General features: G+C 35.3%; 1 protein-coding gene across 1 annotated transcript in view; it reads left to right on the forward strand.

The window, feature by feature from the left end:
* The window catches only part of CFAP46 (cilia and flagella associated protein 46), a 67200-nt gene that overhangs the window by 19579 nt on the left and 29721 nt on the right, over positions 1-17900 (forward strand). Inside the window, exons 16-32 of the mRNA XM_057384104.1 lie at positions 10-155; positions 680-813; positions 2353-2565; positions 3895-4102; positions 4446-4595; positions 5366-5473; positions 7186-7367; positions 9622-9753; positions 11028-11193; positions 12079-12163; positions 12271-12409; positions 12928-13111; positions 13540-13699; positions 14524-14747; positions 16726-16824; positions 17152-17316; positions 17661-17809. Of these exons, the coding sequence (XP_057240087.1) occupies positions 10-155; positions 680-813; positions 2353-2565; positions 3895-4102; positions 4446-4595; positions 5366-5473; positions 7186-7367; positions 9622-9753; positions 11028-11193; positions 12079-12163; positions 12271-12409; positions 12928-13111; positions 13540-13699; positions 14524-14747; positions 16726-16824; positions 17152-17316; positions 17661-17809 (2644 nt within the window). The remainder of the gene's footprint in view (positions 1-9; positions 156-679; positions 814-2352; positions 2566-3894; positions 4103-4445; positions 4596-5365; positions 5474-7185; positions 7368-9621; positions 9754-11027; positions 11194-12078; positions 12164-12270; positions 12410-12927; positions 13112-13539; positions 13700-14523; positions 14748-16725; positions 16825-17151; positions 17317-17660; positions 17810-17900) is intronic.

Below are 17900 nucleotides of genomic sequence, written 5' to 3' on the forward strand. Positions count from 1 at the left end.
CATTTTTAGCACAGAAAATCGAAGCTAATGCAACTCTGATCAGTGATGGTCAAGGTGACACCTTATCAGGAAAATCATTGTTACCTGCTCAGTCCTTCTCGTTTGAAGCAGATTTACTCAGAATACTAGCAGAAATAAGGTTTATTAATGCAGAGGTAACTAAATAACACAACTGTCATTCATATTTGATTAGTTTTGTTTGATATCTTGAAGGACTGGAATTTTCAGTTTAGTTATTTTCTATCTCCYTAGGAAGTAAAAGAAAAAGCAGTTTCATGAAGCAACTTAATCAAAATACTGTGTGAAAGTAACTATAGCAATTGTTTCAATGCAGGTGGTGATAATACATTTTTAAAAGAGATTGTACTGTAAATTTTTGACAAGTGACATTGATGTTACATTTCTGGACCCTTAAAATTCCAGCATGATTTTAAAACTTACATATATAAATTATGGTGGTTTTTTTCCATGCAATTATTCAGTAAAATTAGCTGTAGAGTATTTTAGATTTATGAAGTACTTTGCATTGKATTTCATATAGTTGTACATGCCTGTACAACATTTGAAAAAGCATTCTGTATTTTTTAATTTTTGAAGAGGTGACAGCACTAATATAAAGTTGTAGTCTGTTTTACAATGATAACCTGAGTAGATAATTTATTTCGCTGTGTCTTTTCAGGCAACTGTTCATTTATTAAAATTGCACGGAATTGAACTGAATGATCGTGCTGTACCTCCGGAAGCTGAAAACCAGAGTCATCCAGGAAGTGTTTCAAATCTTCCTGAAAGTGATCCAGAATGGGAGATGTACAGGTGCTCTCCTATAATACATATCAAGACCCAGGAACTCTTAACAGACTGTTACTATCAGATGCAGATGATAATTGCAAAAGCTCCTTAGTAAAATTCATTGCCACCAGATTATTCATTTTTGTAGGTAGTCATGGGAAATGGGAAAAGGATCTAAAAAATGGTTTGAAATATTTTTCCTTAAGTTTCTTTTCATTCTGGAGTGTGGATTTAATTTTTCATTTAACATTTATTTCTCTGAAACTAGAAGCTAGTATTCCAAGCTGAAAAACTATTAAATTGTTGTATATTGACACTTAGATCATTATATTCTATATTTTAAAATGTTTCACCAAATCAAAAAAGCCTTTGTCTTGCTTAATAGCTCCTTCAACTATAACAATTTTGTAGTTCTGCATGAATACAATGAATTATTTCAGTTTGCAAATCTAACGTGTTCTGTCCAATCGACTGAAATCAATTTGGGACAGCAGAATATAGCAAGTACTGTTTTTTACTCTCTGACACAATTATTTCTTGCGAAGGAGAAGAGGGGGTAGAGACATTTCTGAAGGTGATGCTTGGGCTCTCTGCTGTTCACATTCATAGTAACACTAGCCTTACTGTTACAGTGGTCATGTCCTGAGAGAGCAGGATGGCAGAGTTGTGCCCCTAGGTCTGTTCCTTAAGTCTGAAAATAAAGTAAAGTTTCTCACACTGTCCGCTTGCGAATGTCCAGTAGAACGGGAAAAATTGTGAACTGATCAGAACCAAGGGGCAAAGAAGATAAGAATTCTATTCCAAAATTTGCTACTAGCTATTTTTGATTTTACCTAATTAGATTAAAAACCCATAGGAAAAAAAGCACTTTGATCTCCTGTGTCCTGTACTTTCGTTGACGTAGTAATACCCGGTGTCAGTTTGTGCTTTTGATTTTATGACTTCGTAACCAGGGCCGTTCTGTATGATCATTCAAGAGTGTAATTTTAATATTGTTTTTTCTGAGTAATAGTACATTTTGATAACTAAGAAACAATAAAGTAATTGAAAGAAAGTTATCACATAGACTATGAAAAAGGTGTTACTCTATTTAAAATGGATACAGCATTTCAGAGCACTTGGAAATGTCTTTGAGTACAAGGACACATGCAGTTTTAAGTAAAAAGACATGCCCTTAACTCTCAGATGGCATGCCTCACTTATATCTGCATTCAAGTAGAGCCTTGCCATGGTTATTTAATGATTTCTGGCACTGATGGTGGRTTTACGCATGCATTTAGAAAACATGAATGTGCGGATGAAGCGTAGACAGTATTTTTTAAGCTTACAGCATTTAAATGTCAGAGATGATTCATTTTATGTTGATGCTACTTATTTTCTTGAACCACCTTCTCATCCAAGTAAAACATAGGTCAGTGGATGAGGACTTAATAAATGCAACTAAAAGGTAACTGAATYTTTGTTCTTGTTGGTTGAGATGTAGTACTGCATATTTAACCTTACTATATCATTCTTTCTATGGCTGAAGCTTTCAAATAACAGCTTCTTGATGTAATTTTACAGTTTATGGATAGACAACTTATCTCGGTATGCTATGGAAAATTTTCAGCGTGCAGCTGAAATCGGAGAAGAATTGAATGAAGCCTGGATTGTTCACAATGCTGCGGTGTATATCTTAAATTATAACAGGCATCTGATTTSTTCAGGAAGACAGAGGGACATTATTGAGTATCTGCAGACTCTTCTTGGAGCCATCAAGACTGTCGGGCATGAGGGGTAAATTCAGAAATTTGGATATGAATGTATTATTATTTTTTAAAACATAAAAAACATTATTGCAAACACTGAAAGTCACTTTGCACTGTGAAATATTTATTGCTGGCTTTCATTGATAGTGTTGTGCTGTGAAATATTTATTGCTGGCTTTCATTGACAGTGAAAGAGCCTTGGTGTTTGTGTAGAATAGCTCAGGAGGTAAATTGTGAAAATTAAATTTTAATCCTTTCTATTTGTTCGTTGTTACTACACCGTGTAAGCCATATTAACTTTAGGCCAATCAGTATTACTTTACTTTTGTCATGGAATAGCAACATGTGCATGCAAAGTAGCATTTTGTTAAGTTAGTCTGAAAACTAGGAAAATTCTCTTACACTGGGAGTTTGCACAACAGTTCAAAATGTGTTTGCTTGCTGTCAGTTCTCAGAAATTAAATTATATTGTACATATAGTTCGTTGCAAGTATTTCTAACCAGTGTAAGGTGGTTACTAGTGGTTCTGAAATAAGAGAAAATAGAAAACAAAATAAATAAAGAGAATGGGTGCATTAGTAGACCATGGAAATGGGAACATAGATTCCACAGTGGTTTTGTACAATAAATGCAATGTGAGAATGACTGCCCATTAAGGAGTAGATAYTCCAGTCAAAGTCGGACTGTGGGACAAAATCCTAGATATTTTGGCACTTCATTGACAGTGACCTCAGCACTGGGTAGGGTAAGGACCAGGCAAGGAAGTCTCTTTCAGCAGTACTGGGGAATGAAACCCATATTTCAGTTTGTGCAGTGATGAAGACTGGTAATATCTGCTAATTAATTTTGATACTTACAGTAGTATGTACTAGCCATAACCTATTATTTGTCATTCAGTGATTTTCTCAAAAAAAAAAATTCCAGTTTGGTAGTGGATTGGCATGATAACCATAAAAATATGTGAAGGGCTTGGTTTAGGGTAATTTTATAGAAGATAGTTACTCTATTTGTATATAGCAACACATTAATAAAAAGTTATGTCTTAAGTGTTGGTCTGATATAAATACAGATTTTTTATTTAATTTTTTTAAATTTTTTTTTCTGTGATGAAGAAGTTTCACTTATAGAAAGAGTGAAAAACATTGAGGTGCATTGAAAATTAATTGTGGGATGTGTAGTTTTAACTATTAAATTGCTTTACCAATGGGCAAATTCTTTTGTAATATCCATACTGTTGCTTTCTAAGAAAAAAATAGATTGTCAAGTAATGCCTATTACTTGAAATCAGTAACTTTATTCCTGCCTTTTATTTTAATCTGATGCAGTATGCACTTCCGATTTTTGTTTTCTTCTACAGTAGTACTGAAATTCTACTGATGTTGTGTAATGCTTTGGCTCGAGGCCTAATTATTTCTTGGATTCCTAAGACAAAACCTGCTAAGAAAGAAGATACAGCAATAGACAGCAGCAGAAAAGCAGCAACAAAGAAACGGGAAAAAGCAGATGCCATCCAGTCTTTTTCAGTAGATCCTAATGGACTTCCTGACATCAAAGCTGCTTTAGAGGTAAAAACCCTTAGTTTTTTGTAGGTCCTTTTGTTCTGCTGTCATAAATTGCAATTCCTTCAAATTCAATAGTAGAAAATTTGGAAAAAATGTAGCTACCTTTTTTTAGRTAGTTTCTGCCACCACAAATCCTCCCCAAATGCACACTGGAGCTGTTAACCAACTTGGGGCTGAGGACTGCAGCTTCTGTTTGCCCTGTGGGTTGAATTAAAGGAGATGTTGTTAGGCTTAGAGATTCATGTGCAATAATTTAAAAATAGCTACTGGACAGCATGCTCCATACAAGAAACCTCTCACATTTCCTCTGTGTTTCGCATTTGCTTTTTCACTTCTTGGTGTTTAGGTTTGTGAATTTGCACTAAATGCAATGACTGAAACCACACCTAAGGAAACAGTCTCTATTGCTGCACAACAACAGGTCATTGCTACCTGGGTGAAAGTGATGCAGTTAAATCAGCAGCAGATCAGACAACAGCTTGGGACTCAGGAGGAGGTATGATTTTCCTGAAATCCTGCATAATGTTGAAACYTAACAAAGAAAAGTTAAATTCATAAATTCATTTCATAATGACTGAAATTATCAAGGTCTATTTTCATCTGTATATTTGCGTAAAATATAGAAACAAATTTTGGCTGTACTTCCTTATGGAACATAGCAAATTTTTCACACTGGGTATAGCAGTGAGTCAACATTTCTTAAGCCTTCCTTCGGTTGTTWGCTGCTGTGGTGATGTTTCTCATATGATGACGGTTGAGCGAAGTTGATTTTGAAATCATAAATATAAAATAAGAAAATGAATGCATTAAAAGTGTTAAGGAAAATCAGCTGTATTTATGTCAACATTTACTATGGTCTTTATATATAGATTACAGACCTAGTAAGCTGAAAATAACAATTTTATTCTTATATGTTTATTTTATAGTGATATAAGGAATTTGCCTTCATTGTACTGTTGGTGTGGGCTTTTAGTGTTGAAATTGTAGAAGTTCAGACTTGGCAGTGTCAATTAAAAATATATAAATACAAAAATTTGACCATTGTAAGGACACAGTAGAGAGAACTTGCTTACAGCAAATTGAGGTGCTCAAACATTATTACTATTATAKTAGTAGTAGTAGTAGTAGTAGTAGTAGTAGTAGTAGTAGTAGTAGTAAATATGAATGTGAATACCTTGTAATCTCATTTAATGTCCTGAATGGTATTAGCTTGCAAAAAAAAAAAAAAAAAAACCCTCCTAATGTGAATTTTTAATTTCTGCTTAGAATAACGATGAAGCACAAAATCCCCTGGCAAGAATTCTTGTTGGTCTGGAAATGTATTCGTGTAATGGCTTGGGTCTCATGGATTTCACTGTTCCTAGCTTATCTCAGGTATTTTTTGGTTTTTTTATAAGCTCTTAAGTTTTAAGAAATTGCATACTATGAATTTGATTTCAGATTAAACTTTAAAAGGAGATTAAATTATTTTTGGAATTTTTATATTACCATTATTGTCTTTTATGAAGAGATTAAGTATTTATGACAGGAAGAAGATTTTTGTGACAGAATAGTTTCATTTATCCAAAGACCAGATAGCATTAGAATACAAGCATTAGAGTAATGCTTGTGTCGCTCTAACGGATTGTTTTGCTAACCATCAGATAAGCAYAATGGTTCAGGTGAGTGATTCTGTACACAGTCATACTTCTAACCTTTCATTTTTCTTCTGGAAAAAAACTTAATAGAAGCATAGAGTTGTTTAGGTTGGAAAAGCCCCCTGACATCTTGGAGTCCAAGTGTTCCCCCAGCACTGCCAAGGCCACCGCTGACCCTGTCTGCAAGTGTCACATCTGCAAGACTTTTCAATTCATCCGGGATGGAGACAGAAGGCAGCTGTGCCAGGGCTGTGCCAGGGCTGTACTAGGCCTGTACTAGGGCTGTACTAGGGCTGTACTAGGCCTGTACTAGGGCTGTACTAGGGCTGTACTAGGCCTGTACTAGGGCTGTTCTAGGGCTGTACTACCCTTTCATTTCCCCAGTGTCCACCCTGCACCTCCCGTGGTGCCGCTTGAGGCCATTGCTTCTTGTCCCCTTGGGTGTTACCTGGCACAAGAGACTGACCCCTACCTGGCTCCAGCCTCATTTCAGGTACTTATAGGGAGCTTTAGGGTTTGTATTGGAAGCTTTCAACAGAGAACTTCACCTGATAGYGGATTTACTTTCGACAGTTTGAAGACAGAGCGCAACTACCCTGGTTACTGTTTATTGATTGTGAATAGAAACAAGCAGGTTGCCGGGACAACCGCAAAACTACTGCCAATGACTAGGGTCTGGATCCTTAGAAATATATAGTATCTAATCCTAGTTGTTCTACAGATTTATGTCAAATAATATGAGTTAACTTTAGCTATCACTTCACTGGCTTAGTTTTGTATAGCAGTATTGTAGGATCTTCATTTGAACCAAATAATTAACAATTACCAGTATCCTAAAAAGTGGAACTTTGACATGTACAAAAGAAATCCAATGAAAAATTTTAGATTCTTTAATTACCCTATATACGAAATTATCTATAATTATATATATGAATATGTATATATGTTTAGGTTGGAAAAGAGCTCTAAGATTATGGGGCTAAGCTCTCCCAAGCTACCATATGTAACAACATGCGTAGCAACTCTATGTTACAATTACTGGTTGTTGCAAAACCAGTTCTATGTCCCATTCTTACACTGGCTTAACAGAAATGGGCTCTGAATTTTGAAAGTCCTGTTTTGCTGATTTTTGGAAGATGACTGAGGACATAGAACAAGTTCTGGCAGATACTTCTGGTCAAAAGTCATGTACACTTACAATTGTATTTGCACACGCTATGGTAATACTTACAACACAGTGAGTGAGGCCTCTCCATTGTATATTTTGATTATACTTGTAGCTCTTTCATTTTCTACATGGCTTTATCACATACTTGTTCCATGCTCAGGTGGGTTGTAAGGAACATACAGCTGTAAGCATGTAATTGCTGTAGAAAAAAGCATATTAAACCCCTGAAATTGAAACTCTTTTGTCCTTTTCCTCTCTTTTTTATTTTTTTTTTATCCTAGTTAGCATCATTGGCTTTAGAATGCAGTTGGTCAGATTCCTTATTGGAATTGCAGACACTGACACGACTTACATATTTTGCATTTGTATCACAAGACTATGATAGAGTGATGACTTGTTCAAAAAGGATGTTGGAATTAGATGAGAATTTGGTCCACAATACAAATATTAAGAAATACGGCAAGTAAGTACATAGAATTTTACACGATATGATGACGTACTTGGACTAAGTTTTGAAGAACGTTAAGAGAGTAAATGTGTCTAGTCACATAATCAAAAATGAAAGAATCTTTTTAACAAAGAAATTGTACAATTAGAGATGAAAATGAAAGTGATGTGGGAGAGCCACATCATGGTTCTGGACACAGTTCAGACAGRCAGATGAAGCTTGCTATGCACGCTAGTCAGCAGCTATACATCAATGTGTTTGGGTGTCTTCCCAGGGAGCACTGCTTTCCTGCAATGATCTCTGGCTGATGCCTGATGATTTTTGCCTTTTCTTTTTATATGCCCTTTTATATATTTTATGTACCCTTTTAGATATTTTCTGTGCCCTTTATGCCTTCTTTTTACCCTTACAGTTGTAATTTTTGTAACCTGATATTACATCCTCAGAAAGAGGCTGGTGAGCCCTATACTATCTGAAAACTCAAGGTTTCAACCTTGGTTGCAACATATTTTGTAAACTGGGCTCCAGCTTCAGCTGATGGGGAATTCTTTAAAATAAGGGAATATTACTTCATTTATTAAATTTCTTATTGGCAAATTCTCAAAGTCGATAAAAATTATATACACGTTATACAGGGTGTATATCTCGGCGTGCTCCACCTTGAAAGTGCACCTAAGATCCTACTAAAACACTGAAGTAAAACCCTTTTATTCCTTTAATTGTGCCTGCCTCATAATTGTAAGTCCAGCCAAAAGGCATCATGGCAATCATAGTATTTGGACACTTTTATAATCTCCAAGCAGAAAATAGATAATTCTACTTCTTTTACTGGTACAAATTGCTTCCAGTGCTCTTCTGGCTCTAATACACGGAAGGGCTGCATGGTTCACRGATCAGGTTGGAGTGGGGGTGATGGAAGATATGAACATCTCCTGTATTCCTGCTGTCAGGCAGTTTAGAGTCTTTATTACCACCTATGCATATGGGTGGAATAGAAWTGTAGCTAATTGCTTTAGAAGCCCAGTCTCTAACTTGAATTTCACAGAAAAAATAAAATCATATATAAATTATAAAAATTATAAAAAAGATTGTACGTTTTKAACCTTCTATTATTTAGAATAATTTCCTCCAAAAGCAGAATTAAATTTTATCCAAAGAAGAAAGAGTTAACTCCATTTAATAGCATTTTTTTGGAATGTAGGAAGTTTGAAATAAACATGAAAAATTGCAGATACAATATGTTGTTCATTCCCCCCCCCCCCCCGAAAAATAATTGAACGTTTTTTAAAAAGTATTCTGTTCTTTGAAACTCATGGTTGTTTTCTACATGGATTTAAAACCATATAAAAGCAAGCGAGTTATTTTAGTATGAAATAGATAGTTTCAGAACATCGCAGAAGTTGAGAGAATCCTTGCTGCACATCTAGCAATCTGCAAACCAATGAAAGATTGAGTGTTTGATTCTGTAGTCAGGAGTTGTCAGCGCGGTTTCCGCAGCGGGGGAGACTCAGAGCGGGGAAATCCTGARCTGTTCACTCGTACTGTGCTGCCCTCTTGTGGACACAGAGCGCCACTGCACGCCGTGCTCACGCAGAGTCGGAAGGAGCCGGCTGAAATGGCCGCTCTTCTCTGTGTGCTTCACTTTGYAACTAAGACACAAAAAAATCCTGCACATTGTGTTTATTCTTTTCTTAATAGGTTTCTGTTAACCAGTGGTATCGATTTATTTGCAAATTATTTTTTAATGATTAACTCTGGGACTGAAATCGACATTGTTTTCTCCCACATGTAGTGGAATAGGATCCATATGAATTTCTCCAGAGCTCTGCACATACTTTACCAGACATAATCATTACTAATTCTGAAAGAAAGTATCAAAAATTGTCTAATTTTCCTGATTTCTGTTTTTAATTGCTTGTTGTGTAAGTTCGACTTTGGACTAATACTTTTTTTTTTATGTACAATTGTGAAAAACAGGGAGCAAATGAAAAATCTATTTCCTTGCTAAATATACATAATAGCTTTTTTAATGTGATTTCACAATTATTTTCATTAGAGGTATGAAAAAAGGTATTTTAGTTTACCTTTTCACAAAATGTTCCAGTTTTGAAATGTTTTCTAATTTAAAAAGAAAGCTCAATAGAAGGATTTGTAACGTCTAAAGCAAAAGACATCTATATAATAGCAACTTGAAAACTTTATTAATAGAAATTGGTATGGTCTCAGCCTGTAAGACTTGGCACTTCTTGAAGTATTTGCCTTTATGCAGGCTTGGTAACAGAGTGAGACAAGAAATGTTAAGTATTATAGCCTGTATACAAGGAAAGAGCATAATGGAAAATTTGTCTGGAAGAAAAGATCTGCGCGTAGCAGCATCTGAAGCCTTTGTTCAGAGTGCAAGGTATGTTTTATGTTGAGAGAGAACTAATATAAAACTGATCTAAAATTTGATTGCAGCTTTGGGGATCATCATATTTTCTCCCAAGACTGATAACAATCAGAATAGTTATGAGTTGACATGTTTAACACAGGATTTGACAGATTTTTGCACTTCAGTAAATTTATTGACTACTTTCCACATAGCTGATCTTGTAGTGTCACAGAATCATAGGAAAATGTGCTTGGAAGGGACTTCAGAAGGCATCTAGTTCAGAGTSCTGCTCAAAGCAGGGCCAGCCCAGGGTTTTATCCAGTCTGGTCGTGAGAACCTCAAGGAATGGAGACACTCAGTGAGTCACCTGCTCCACTGGGTGACCGTGTACCCATGGGGACATTTCTGAATCTTTCTTATTTTAACTGATGCCTGTTCGTGCTCTTCCTGCCATCCATTGTGAAGAGCCTGAACGTTGCTTCTCACAGCAATTGCACTCCAGACCCTGAATCATCTCAGTGGCCTTCACTGAACTCGTGGCGATTTGTCCATGTCTGACACGTATTGGATGGCCCAGAATTGGATGCGTGAGTCTAAACATGGTCTGAAGAGTGCTGTCTAGAGGGTGATCAGAAGATTGCTGCTTTCAAAAACTTGCTCTTTTAAAAATAGTAACACTGTTCACCTGTTGATTACATTATACCAATCCACAATTTTTCAGAAAAATTTCAAGCTTTTTCTCACTCAGGTGAGTACTGTGTTGTATTTCAATCTGGAGAATTTCAATTTTATTAATTTTATTATTTCAAAGTAACATTTGCATAAAATACACTCGAAGCAATATGAATGCAGCTAGAGGCATTTGGGGCATATTCCTGTGTTTACAGTGATGCTGTGCTAAACAAAACCCATAGTATGGTAATAATTGTGTTCTATTTTTTAATGTTTCTCAGAATGAGAAATTAACATAATAGGAAAACAAAAAAAGTATATTATTCCAACAAGAACATCTTGAGGAAGTTTCTGCTTCTTAAAACGAATGCTCTTGAGCTAAGAGTATGCAGAAATGCAGTAAAATTACTTATATACTACTKATTCCTACTTCTGCTGAGTGTGTGAAGTTGTTCAGTATTTAAAAAAGAAAACAGCTTTTCCATGAAGCCCTTATGCTAAGCCCTCATTGCTGAAGTTATGTATGGTGATCACTAGATCGTTTAAACCCAAATGTTCGTATAAGCAAAATTCTTTATTATGGCTAAAATGTGGTTGTTTTTCCGTATTAAGTTCTACTTCACTTTCTTCAGGTATGCAGGTGAAGCTGGAAATTACTCCCTTGTCATGTTTGCGGCTAGGCACTTTTGGAATGCCTGTTTACCTTTGCTGGGCTCACCACATGACAGAGAACAGTTTAGAGAACCTACTGAAATAATTATTAAGAACATAATTAAAGCAGAATCTAAAAACAAACAGGTAAGAATTTCTAATAAGTATTTTTAACTGTGCTTTTTTTTTAGTGATTGGTGCTGATGGTAAAGAAACTTCAAGATACCTTTCCTAAGAGGCAAAAGTGCCATAACCGTAAACACATTTATGGTTTCTTACCTGTGGTCACATACCACACATTCACACATACACTGACTCATACAGTCTTTTATTCCATTTAGTGATTCTTCTGGTTTTAGGCAATTGTCAAACTCACAACAATTTTCTGCAAATTTGCTGTCTGATTTTTGCTGTMGTGTTTCACTTGTTGAAGCTTACAAAAAAAAGTTTAGAAAATATTCAAAATCCAGAAAAAAAGCCACCTCGGCAAGTGTGGTAATAGATACGGAAAATATGATAATAGATCCTACAACATTACCTCAGAAAAAAAACCTCACTTTGTAAAGGTTTCTCCCACCTGCAAACTCAAATTTCTTTTACCTGCAAAAGAAAAGTTTTACTTTGCATAAATTCAGGCTTTTAACAGACCGTTTAGCACTTTGGCAGTAGGAAGGAGTTAAAATTTAGACGGTGCTGGGAGTTTGTGATAAAATTAAATACTTGTTGATTATGAACAGCACGTGTATTCCTCCTGAAACAGTATGCAGGTGATGTCTGTCAAATGACCTGACCCTAACCCTAACCCTGACCATGTGGAATTTCTTCTGCATATGAAACATCCATACACATTAACAACTTTTCTTACTTCAAAGCTCCATGGAGCTGATCCATTTCTCTTTTTGTATTAGATTTACATATCAGCAAAGCTTAGTGATATGGATTGGCTCACGAAATAAAAGTTCAATAATATTTAAAGATATATGTCAACTAAAAGATAAAGGGTTCTTCCCCCCCCCCCCCCTTTTTCTTTAGGAAAAGAAAGACGTATGTCCTTTGCATCAGTGGATTACAAAGGATTTTCAAAATATTGGGTTATCAGTTGGATGCTTTCATCCAGGTATGTACTTCTTTGTGTAGATCTGGTAATAAAAGGAGCCCCGGTATTTTGTAATCATTATTCTAATTCTGCAGTATATTAATAAATCATTTGAATATACTTCAAAGGTGCTGAGGAAGATCTGACATTAAGAACCGCCTTATATGGTCTGTTGTTCCACATATATGCTGATAAAGCTGACTGGGAGACAGCACTAAAACTCCTGGATGAAGCTATTCGAGTTTTGCCTCAGACAAGACAAAAACTGTAAGTGGTTGACTTCTTTTTGTTAAAATAAGCATTTTGGTTCTTCAGAAGTATAAAACTCTTGAGTATTTCTTTATTTTGCACTGGGAAAATATTACTACTTTTTATCAGCCTGTCCTTACAGCACAGAACACTTGTGTCTTTTCTGTGAAAAAGACATACGTATGCAGTACTTCCTGACATTAATCTGTCAATAATATTTGTAAATTTATTTTTTGAAGAATTTGTATGTAAGCAGTATCTTACTTCCCACGAAAATAGATGCATGAAATGTGGCTATATAGCAGAAGCTTTAGTTTACTAACTGCAAACCCACCTTCATTAAATGGAAGCTCAATTATCTAGGGTACCGTTTGCATAATCTTATCTGAGTTGGAGGTTTTCTGACCTTTTATGCCATTTTATAAGCTTTGCATCTTTGTGCTAAACTGGTATGAACTAGTGTATTTATCTTGTTCACAAAGTTACTTCACAGGTGCAGATGTAAATAATTTGCAATTTGTTTGATCTTTTTCTAGCCTGATTTTCAAACTTATGGCTACAGCGAGGGCAGGATTGGGACGCAATTTTATGATGACCGTTCAGAAGATCAGTCATGAAAATAAAGATTATTTGTCACACATGTGGCGTCACATGGTAACGGTCTCCAGAAGTATTGTTGGACAGTTAAGCTGTTTTCAAAATGCAATCMTTGCTTTGCAGGTTTGTCAGTTCTTACTGTTTGCTCCCATGCTGATGGAATGATGTTTCTCAAGTGATTTGTAGACTGCTAGTTCCTGAATGGGTAGGGAGGACGTGTACTTTACTATTACTTTTTATAACTTCGAGGTTACTCTTCAGTAGGGAAACTATATATGATTGAATCTTTGTGTCCAGTAAAATTTTAGTTGAGTCCTGCCAAAGAAAAATGTCCAAGAGTAGCAAGAGGTTTTAATAAAACAAAGAATTAACTGCTGGTAGAGTTTTCTGTTACGTTCCATTTCTCATAACTCTGATTGTGATGCCAATAAAACTGCTCGTGTCAAATTATTAGTTTTTGCTTCTGTTCAGACTACATAAAACTTTAGAATATAGTTTTGATGGTTTACATAAACAAATATTAATTCACTCCTCCTTTATGACTCTTTTAGAACGGAGAAGAGGAATGGCAGAAAGTTGAGTCCCTGTTGGAATTTGCAGAATGGTTACATTGCAATCACTTTCCCCTCAGTGATGCTATTAAACCCTTGGACTGGGCAGTAGATCTCTTGTTACATATGAAATTTCCTGTGCAATCCGCACAAGAGGAAGGTATGTGATATGTGTATCTTCTTCAGAGGGATTTCTCAGCAGGAAAAGCAAGGAAGATTTTAAATTTACAGCTTAGTTATTGCGAAGAATGGCACAAGCTTGCCTGTCATTTCTCTTGCATTTACTGGCATTTATTCAGTGGAGCCTCTGATTGTGAATTCTGTGTTATGCTATAGAGACTTACCCTCAGTCTTTTGGTGTAGTAAGGTACCACTCCCCTCTGACACAGGGATTTCTGAGTTGTGAGATGCTACCAGAAAGCAGTGCTGGACAGTTTGTTTCAAGTGCTTCCTCACAGAGGGACAGAGGAAACCGAAGGAAATAGTTTCTGTGCTGAGATTTGGGTACTTAAGTCCATTGCCCTTTCCTGGCCTTTATCTTAGCATTAATTTTTCAAAATGGCTTTCAAAGGGATGTATGCTTTCAGCTACTTCTGTAACTGTAAAAATTCTTTGGTCCTTTTGCACAAATGTCCACTTGTACTGGTATGACCTCAGTGCTCTGTTTTGATAATATACCGAAATATTCATTTGGGAAAAAAATATCTGATTTCTGGAACAATGTTGTACTGCGTGTCATAAATGAGCATCTGCTCTGCTTTTCTTTTTCGTGGGGATAATGACATTGATAAGACATGTCCTTCTGGTGTTTTCATTGAGAAAGACAAATGTTCAGTGTCTCTACTATTACACAGTTGATTAGTAGCAGTAGCAATATTCTATTCCTACTTTCCTCTTTTCATATTCAATTCAGAAAATTTAACTTTAGAATACATTTTTGCAATGCTGTCACTGAGAGCATGTGGTTTTGGTTTTTTTTAACAGAAAATAATGCTATACCAAAATTGTTGCCTGAAGAAAATGCTAAGATGGACAGTGGAGAAAATGGTGCCATGCCCAAAATTAATTTGGAAGATTTGAGTAATATTAAACAATTGGAAGCTTTATTTAGAGCACAGACATTAATGGCTTTAATTTCTGGTTGTAGTTCTTCCTTTCATCAGCAGCACTGTTTGATGGCATATGCCTGTATTCTCCGTATCTGGCAGGTGAGATCATATGTGTTGTGTTACTGTAATATGGCCAGTTTATTTCATATATTCTTGTGTAATTATGGTACCAGCTATTCATTTGGTGTTTTAACTATGTCCGTAGAGTTTTCTGCTTTATCATGCAGTTAGTATATTTTCTCAGGTTTAAGGATTAAATGAGAAAGTAGTTTCTCTCAGGAAAATGGAGAAGAGACATTAAGGTAAAAGCAGTGGCCCATTTTTTCTCTAAAGTGCATTCATATGTTTTTTTTTGCAATAGATTCTAAAATTTTGTATTTTTAATTGTTGAGGAATTTTAGAAGTGGCAGAATACGTACTGAAACATTTCTGGCAGTTTCAAAGAATAATGATTTTGAATGGACCTTCATGAAATTGAATCAAAAGGGCTGTCATTTGACTGAAAGGAATTGTATAGACTGGCAGTGTTCACTGATTAATTTCTCTATTTACTTCTTCGTACTTAGAACCTTTCAAATCAAACAAATCTACCTCAGTTCTTGTAGATATGCCCAATTGAAATGGCTGTTCAGAATCCCAGCAATGATCATAGAAAAACAATTATACATTAAATAAAGTAAATCTTCGAAGGCACTAAATCTGTACTTGATAATAGTAATGCAACAAATCATTCTAGGGACAGTCTCACTTGTGAGGTACCAACTAGATTGGTAAACTGTATCTTGTGTATAATTTTATTCCAATTAGATGTAAAAGCCTGCCATTAGTTACCACAGAATTGGTAACTGTGGTAATTATGATCAAGAATTCATTCTGAAATTAGTTTAACGTGAGATGTGAGACAGGAATTTGCAAAATAAATATTGAATATTGATATTTTCAGATTTACACAAGCATAACTTTTAATATTCTACATTTGACTGAGTGTCTTACTAGAGAAAAAAACAACTTGAAGAGAGTACTACTGTTCAAATAAGCCATTAAAACTAAAACTTTTCAGGAGTTAATGCTGCCATCACTACCCACCAGTGCCAGTGGTAGGATAATAACAGCAATTCTAAGAATCATATGTACAGCTGAACAGTGTTGTGAGAAAAAAAACCCCATGTGATATTAAAGGAATTAAAGTACTACAGGACACCTTGTTTTGTCGTACAAAGTAAAGCAGACCTGACTGCCGACAACTGCTTCAAAGCAGGCCCTTCAGTGTTAGGACTCCATAAATAGCTCAGTAGAAGTTCTTAAAATGTTCTCTGAAAACCTGAATAACCCAAGCCAAATCAGCTACCTCTAACTTTTTAAAAGATGTGTTACCTTTAATTTGAAATTTTCATTTGTTGTGAGTATCCAGCACTATTTTTTTGATTCATATTTTATGCCCTACTCTTGATTGCTCCATCAAACATATTAATCGTCTCAAAATAAGGTGATTTTTGTTTTGTTGGGGTGTTGTTTTTTTTAAATGTTGGGTAAGATCATAATCTGTGCTATTGCATGGACAGAGAAACGTTCAATCAATTCTTTTGTATGCTTAAATATGTAGAAATTTCTTTTATATATATGTAAAATATATATAGCAGCATTGTGGAAGACTAACCCAGGAGGAGGACAGAGTGACTCTTCACTGTCTTGCCAATTAATTCCATGTAAAACTCATCCCTTGTAGAAAATTCAGCCATTTAGACCAGTGATTTGAAAGAAAGGAATTGAATTTGCAACCGTAGGGGTTACAAAAAGGTAGCAGTCATATTTATCAGAGGGATGTTCTTATCTTTTGACAGTTCTGCTGTTTAATTGCATTGTCATGATCGTCCTAAGTGCTTGTACAAATAATGTGAGCATCCAGGAGTCTCTGAAATAGTTGGTTTTTTTTTTAAGAAGGTGACAAAATTAGAAGGTGACAATTGTTAAAGCTTTGGATAATGACTTGCAGTGGATAATAACTATTACTAGAAACTGACATTATTATTATTACTGCAAATTGAAAATAATTAACTGTAATTATCTGATTGTCTAGGTGTCGTTGTCATCATCAGGGCCTATTACAAAAGGTTTCTCAAAGACTTCACAATCTAAAACTCCTAAAAAAGAGAAGGACAAAAAGAAAGAGAAACAAGTAAGACCCACTTTTCTGTGGAATTAAAGCAACCCTCTGTTCCTGTACAGACTCTCATAACCTGTGAAGAATTTCCCTGTAATCTGTGTATCATACCTTCAGTCTTGACAGATCATGAATTTACAAATACTTTTTCTTTCCTTTGGTTGTTGCCTTGGTCGATATACTGATGTTTGGTAAAACCCATAGTGAAGAGATCCAAAAAACACCCCAAATCTCACAAAACTTCAAAGGATATTAAGCAAATATGTTCATTTCTTTAGCTGAATATTTAATACCAATAAGATTGTTACTTTGATCTCTTAAGTGTCCTTGTTTTTATTATAGGTTGAAGTTTCTGTTGTGAAGAAGCCTAAAGGGAAAGAATCAGTTGATACCTTGCCAGCAAATGTGGAAGAATGGGCCCAGTATAATTGTCCCAATGAAATCAGAGATACTTTTAAAGAGAAAACAAATAGTTATGGTATTAACTGGGATAATTTCCCAAAACCTGTAAGTATACTCCCCAAAATTCTAGAGCATTTCCTATTTAGGAAAAAATCAGTGCCAGAAAACATTTTAGTTTTTCTGTCTGTGTATGTTCAGACAGCTGTCCCAAATACTTTTGTGTCAGTATTAGGATTTCAGGAGGTGTTAGCCTGTCCTCTGCATGCTGAAATGAGCTTAGAGCAGATGTTTTCCAGCTTTCTGTGCACCTTGCTGCTCTTTCAGCCAGAAAGTTTCTTTGGGTCTTTTATGAGGTTTATTTTGGAACTGAAGATATAATCACTAATTTAAAATTTATTTTCTACAAAAATATGTTTATACTGATTGAATTTAAATAAATTTCTTTTCAGACTCGCACTTTGTATTTTATGGACCTTTTATCTAAAGAACTACAGAAAATATTTTGCCCCCATTTGATTCTTCCAATCTTTCAGCTGGCTGAAGTTATTGCTAATGAAGTTCTGGAATGTAGAAGTCTGTCTGATCTCTATCACTTTCGGTTTGTAACCTTTATTTATTTTAAATAAAAGAGAAACTGAATGGAGTGGCGCATCTATTAATGTTTTTCCAAGTAAAACCAGACTTTTTTG

Source organism: Malurus melanocephalus, unplaced genomic scaffold (genome assembly GCF_030028575.1).
Source record: "Malurus melanocephalus ecotype Western Australia unplaced genomic scaffold, MMel_1.1 scaffold_686, whole genome shotgun sequence".
Classification (NCBI taxonomy): domain Eukaryota; kingdom Metazoa; phylum Chordata; class Aves; order Passeriformes; family Maluridae; genus Malurus; species Malurus melanocephalus.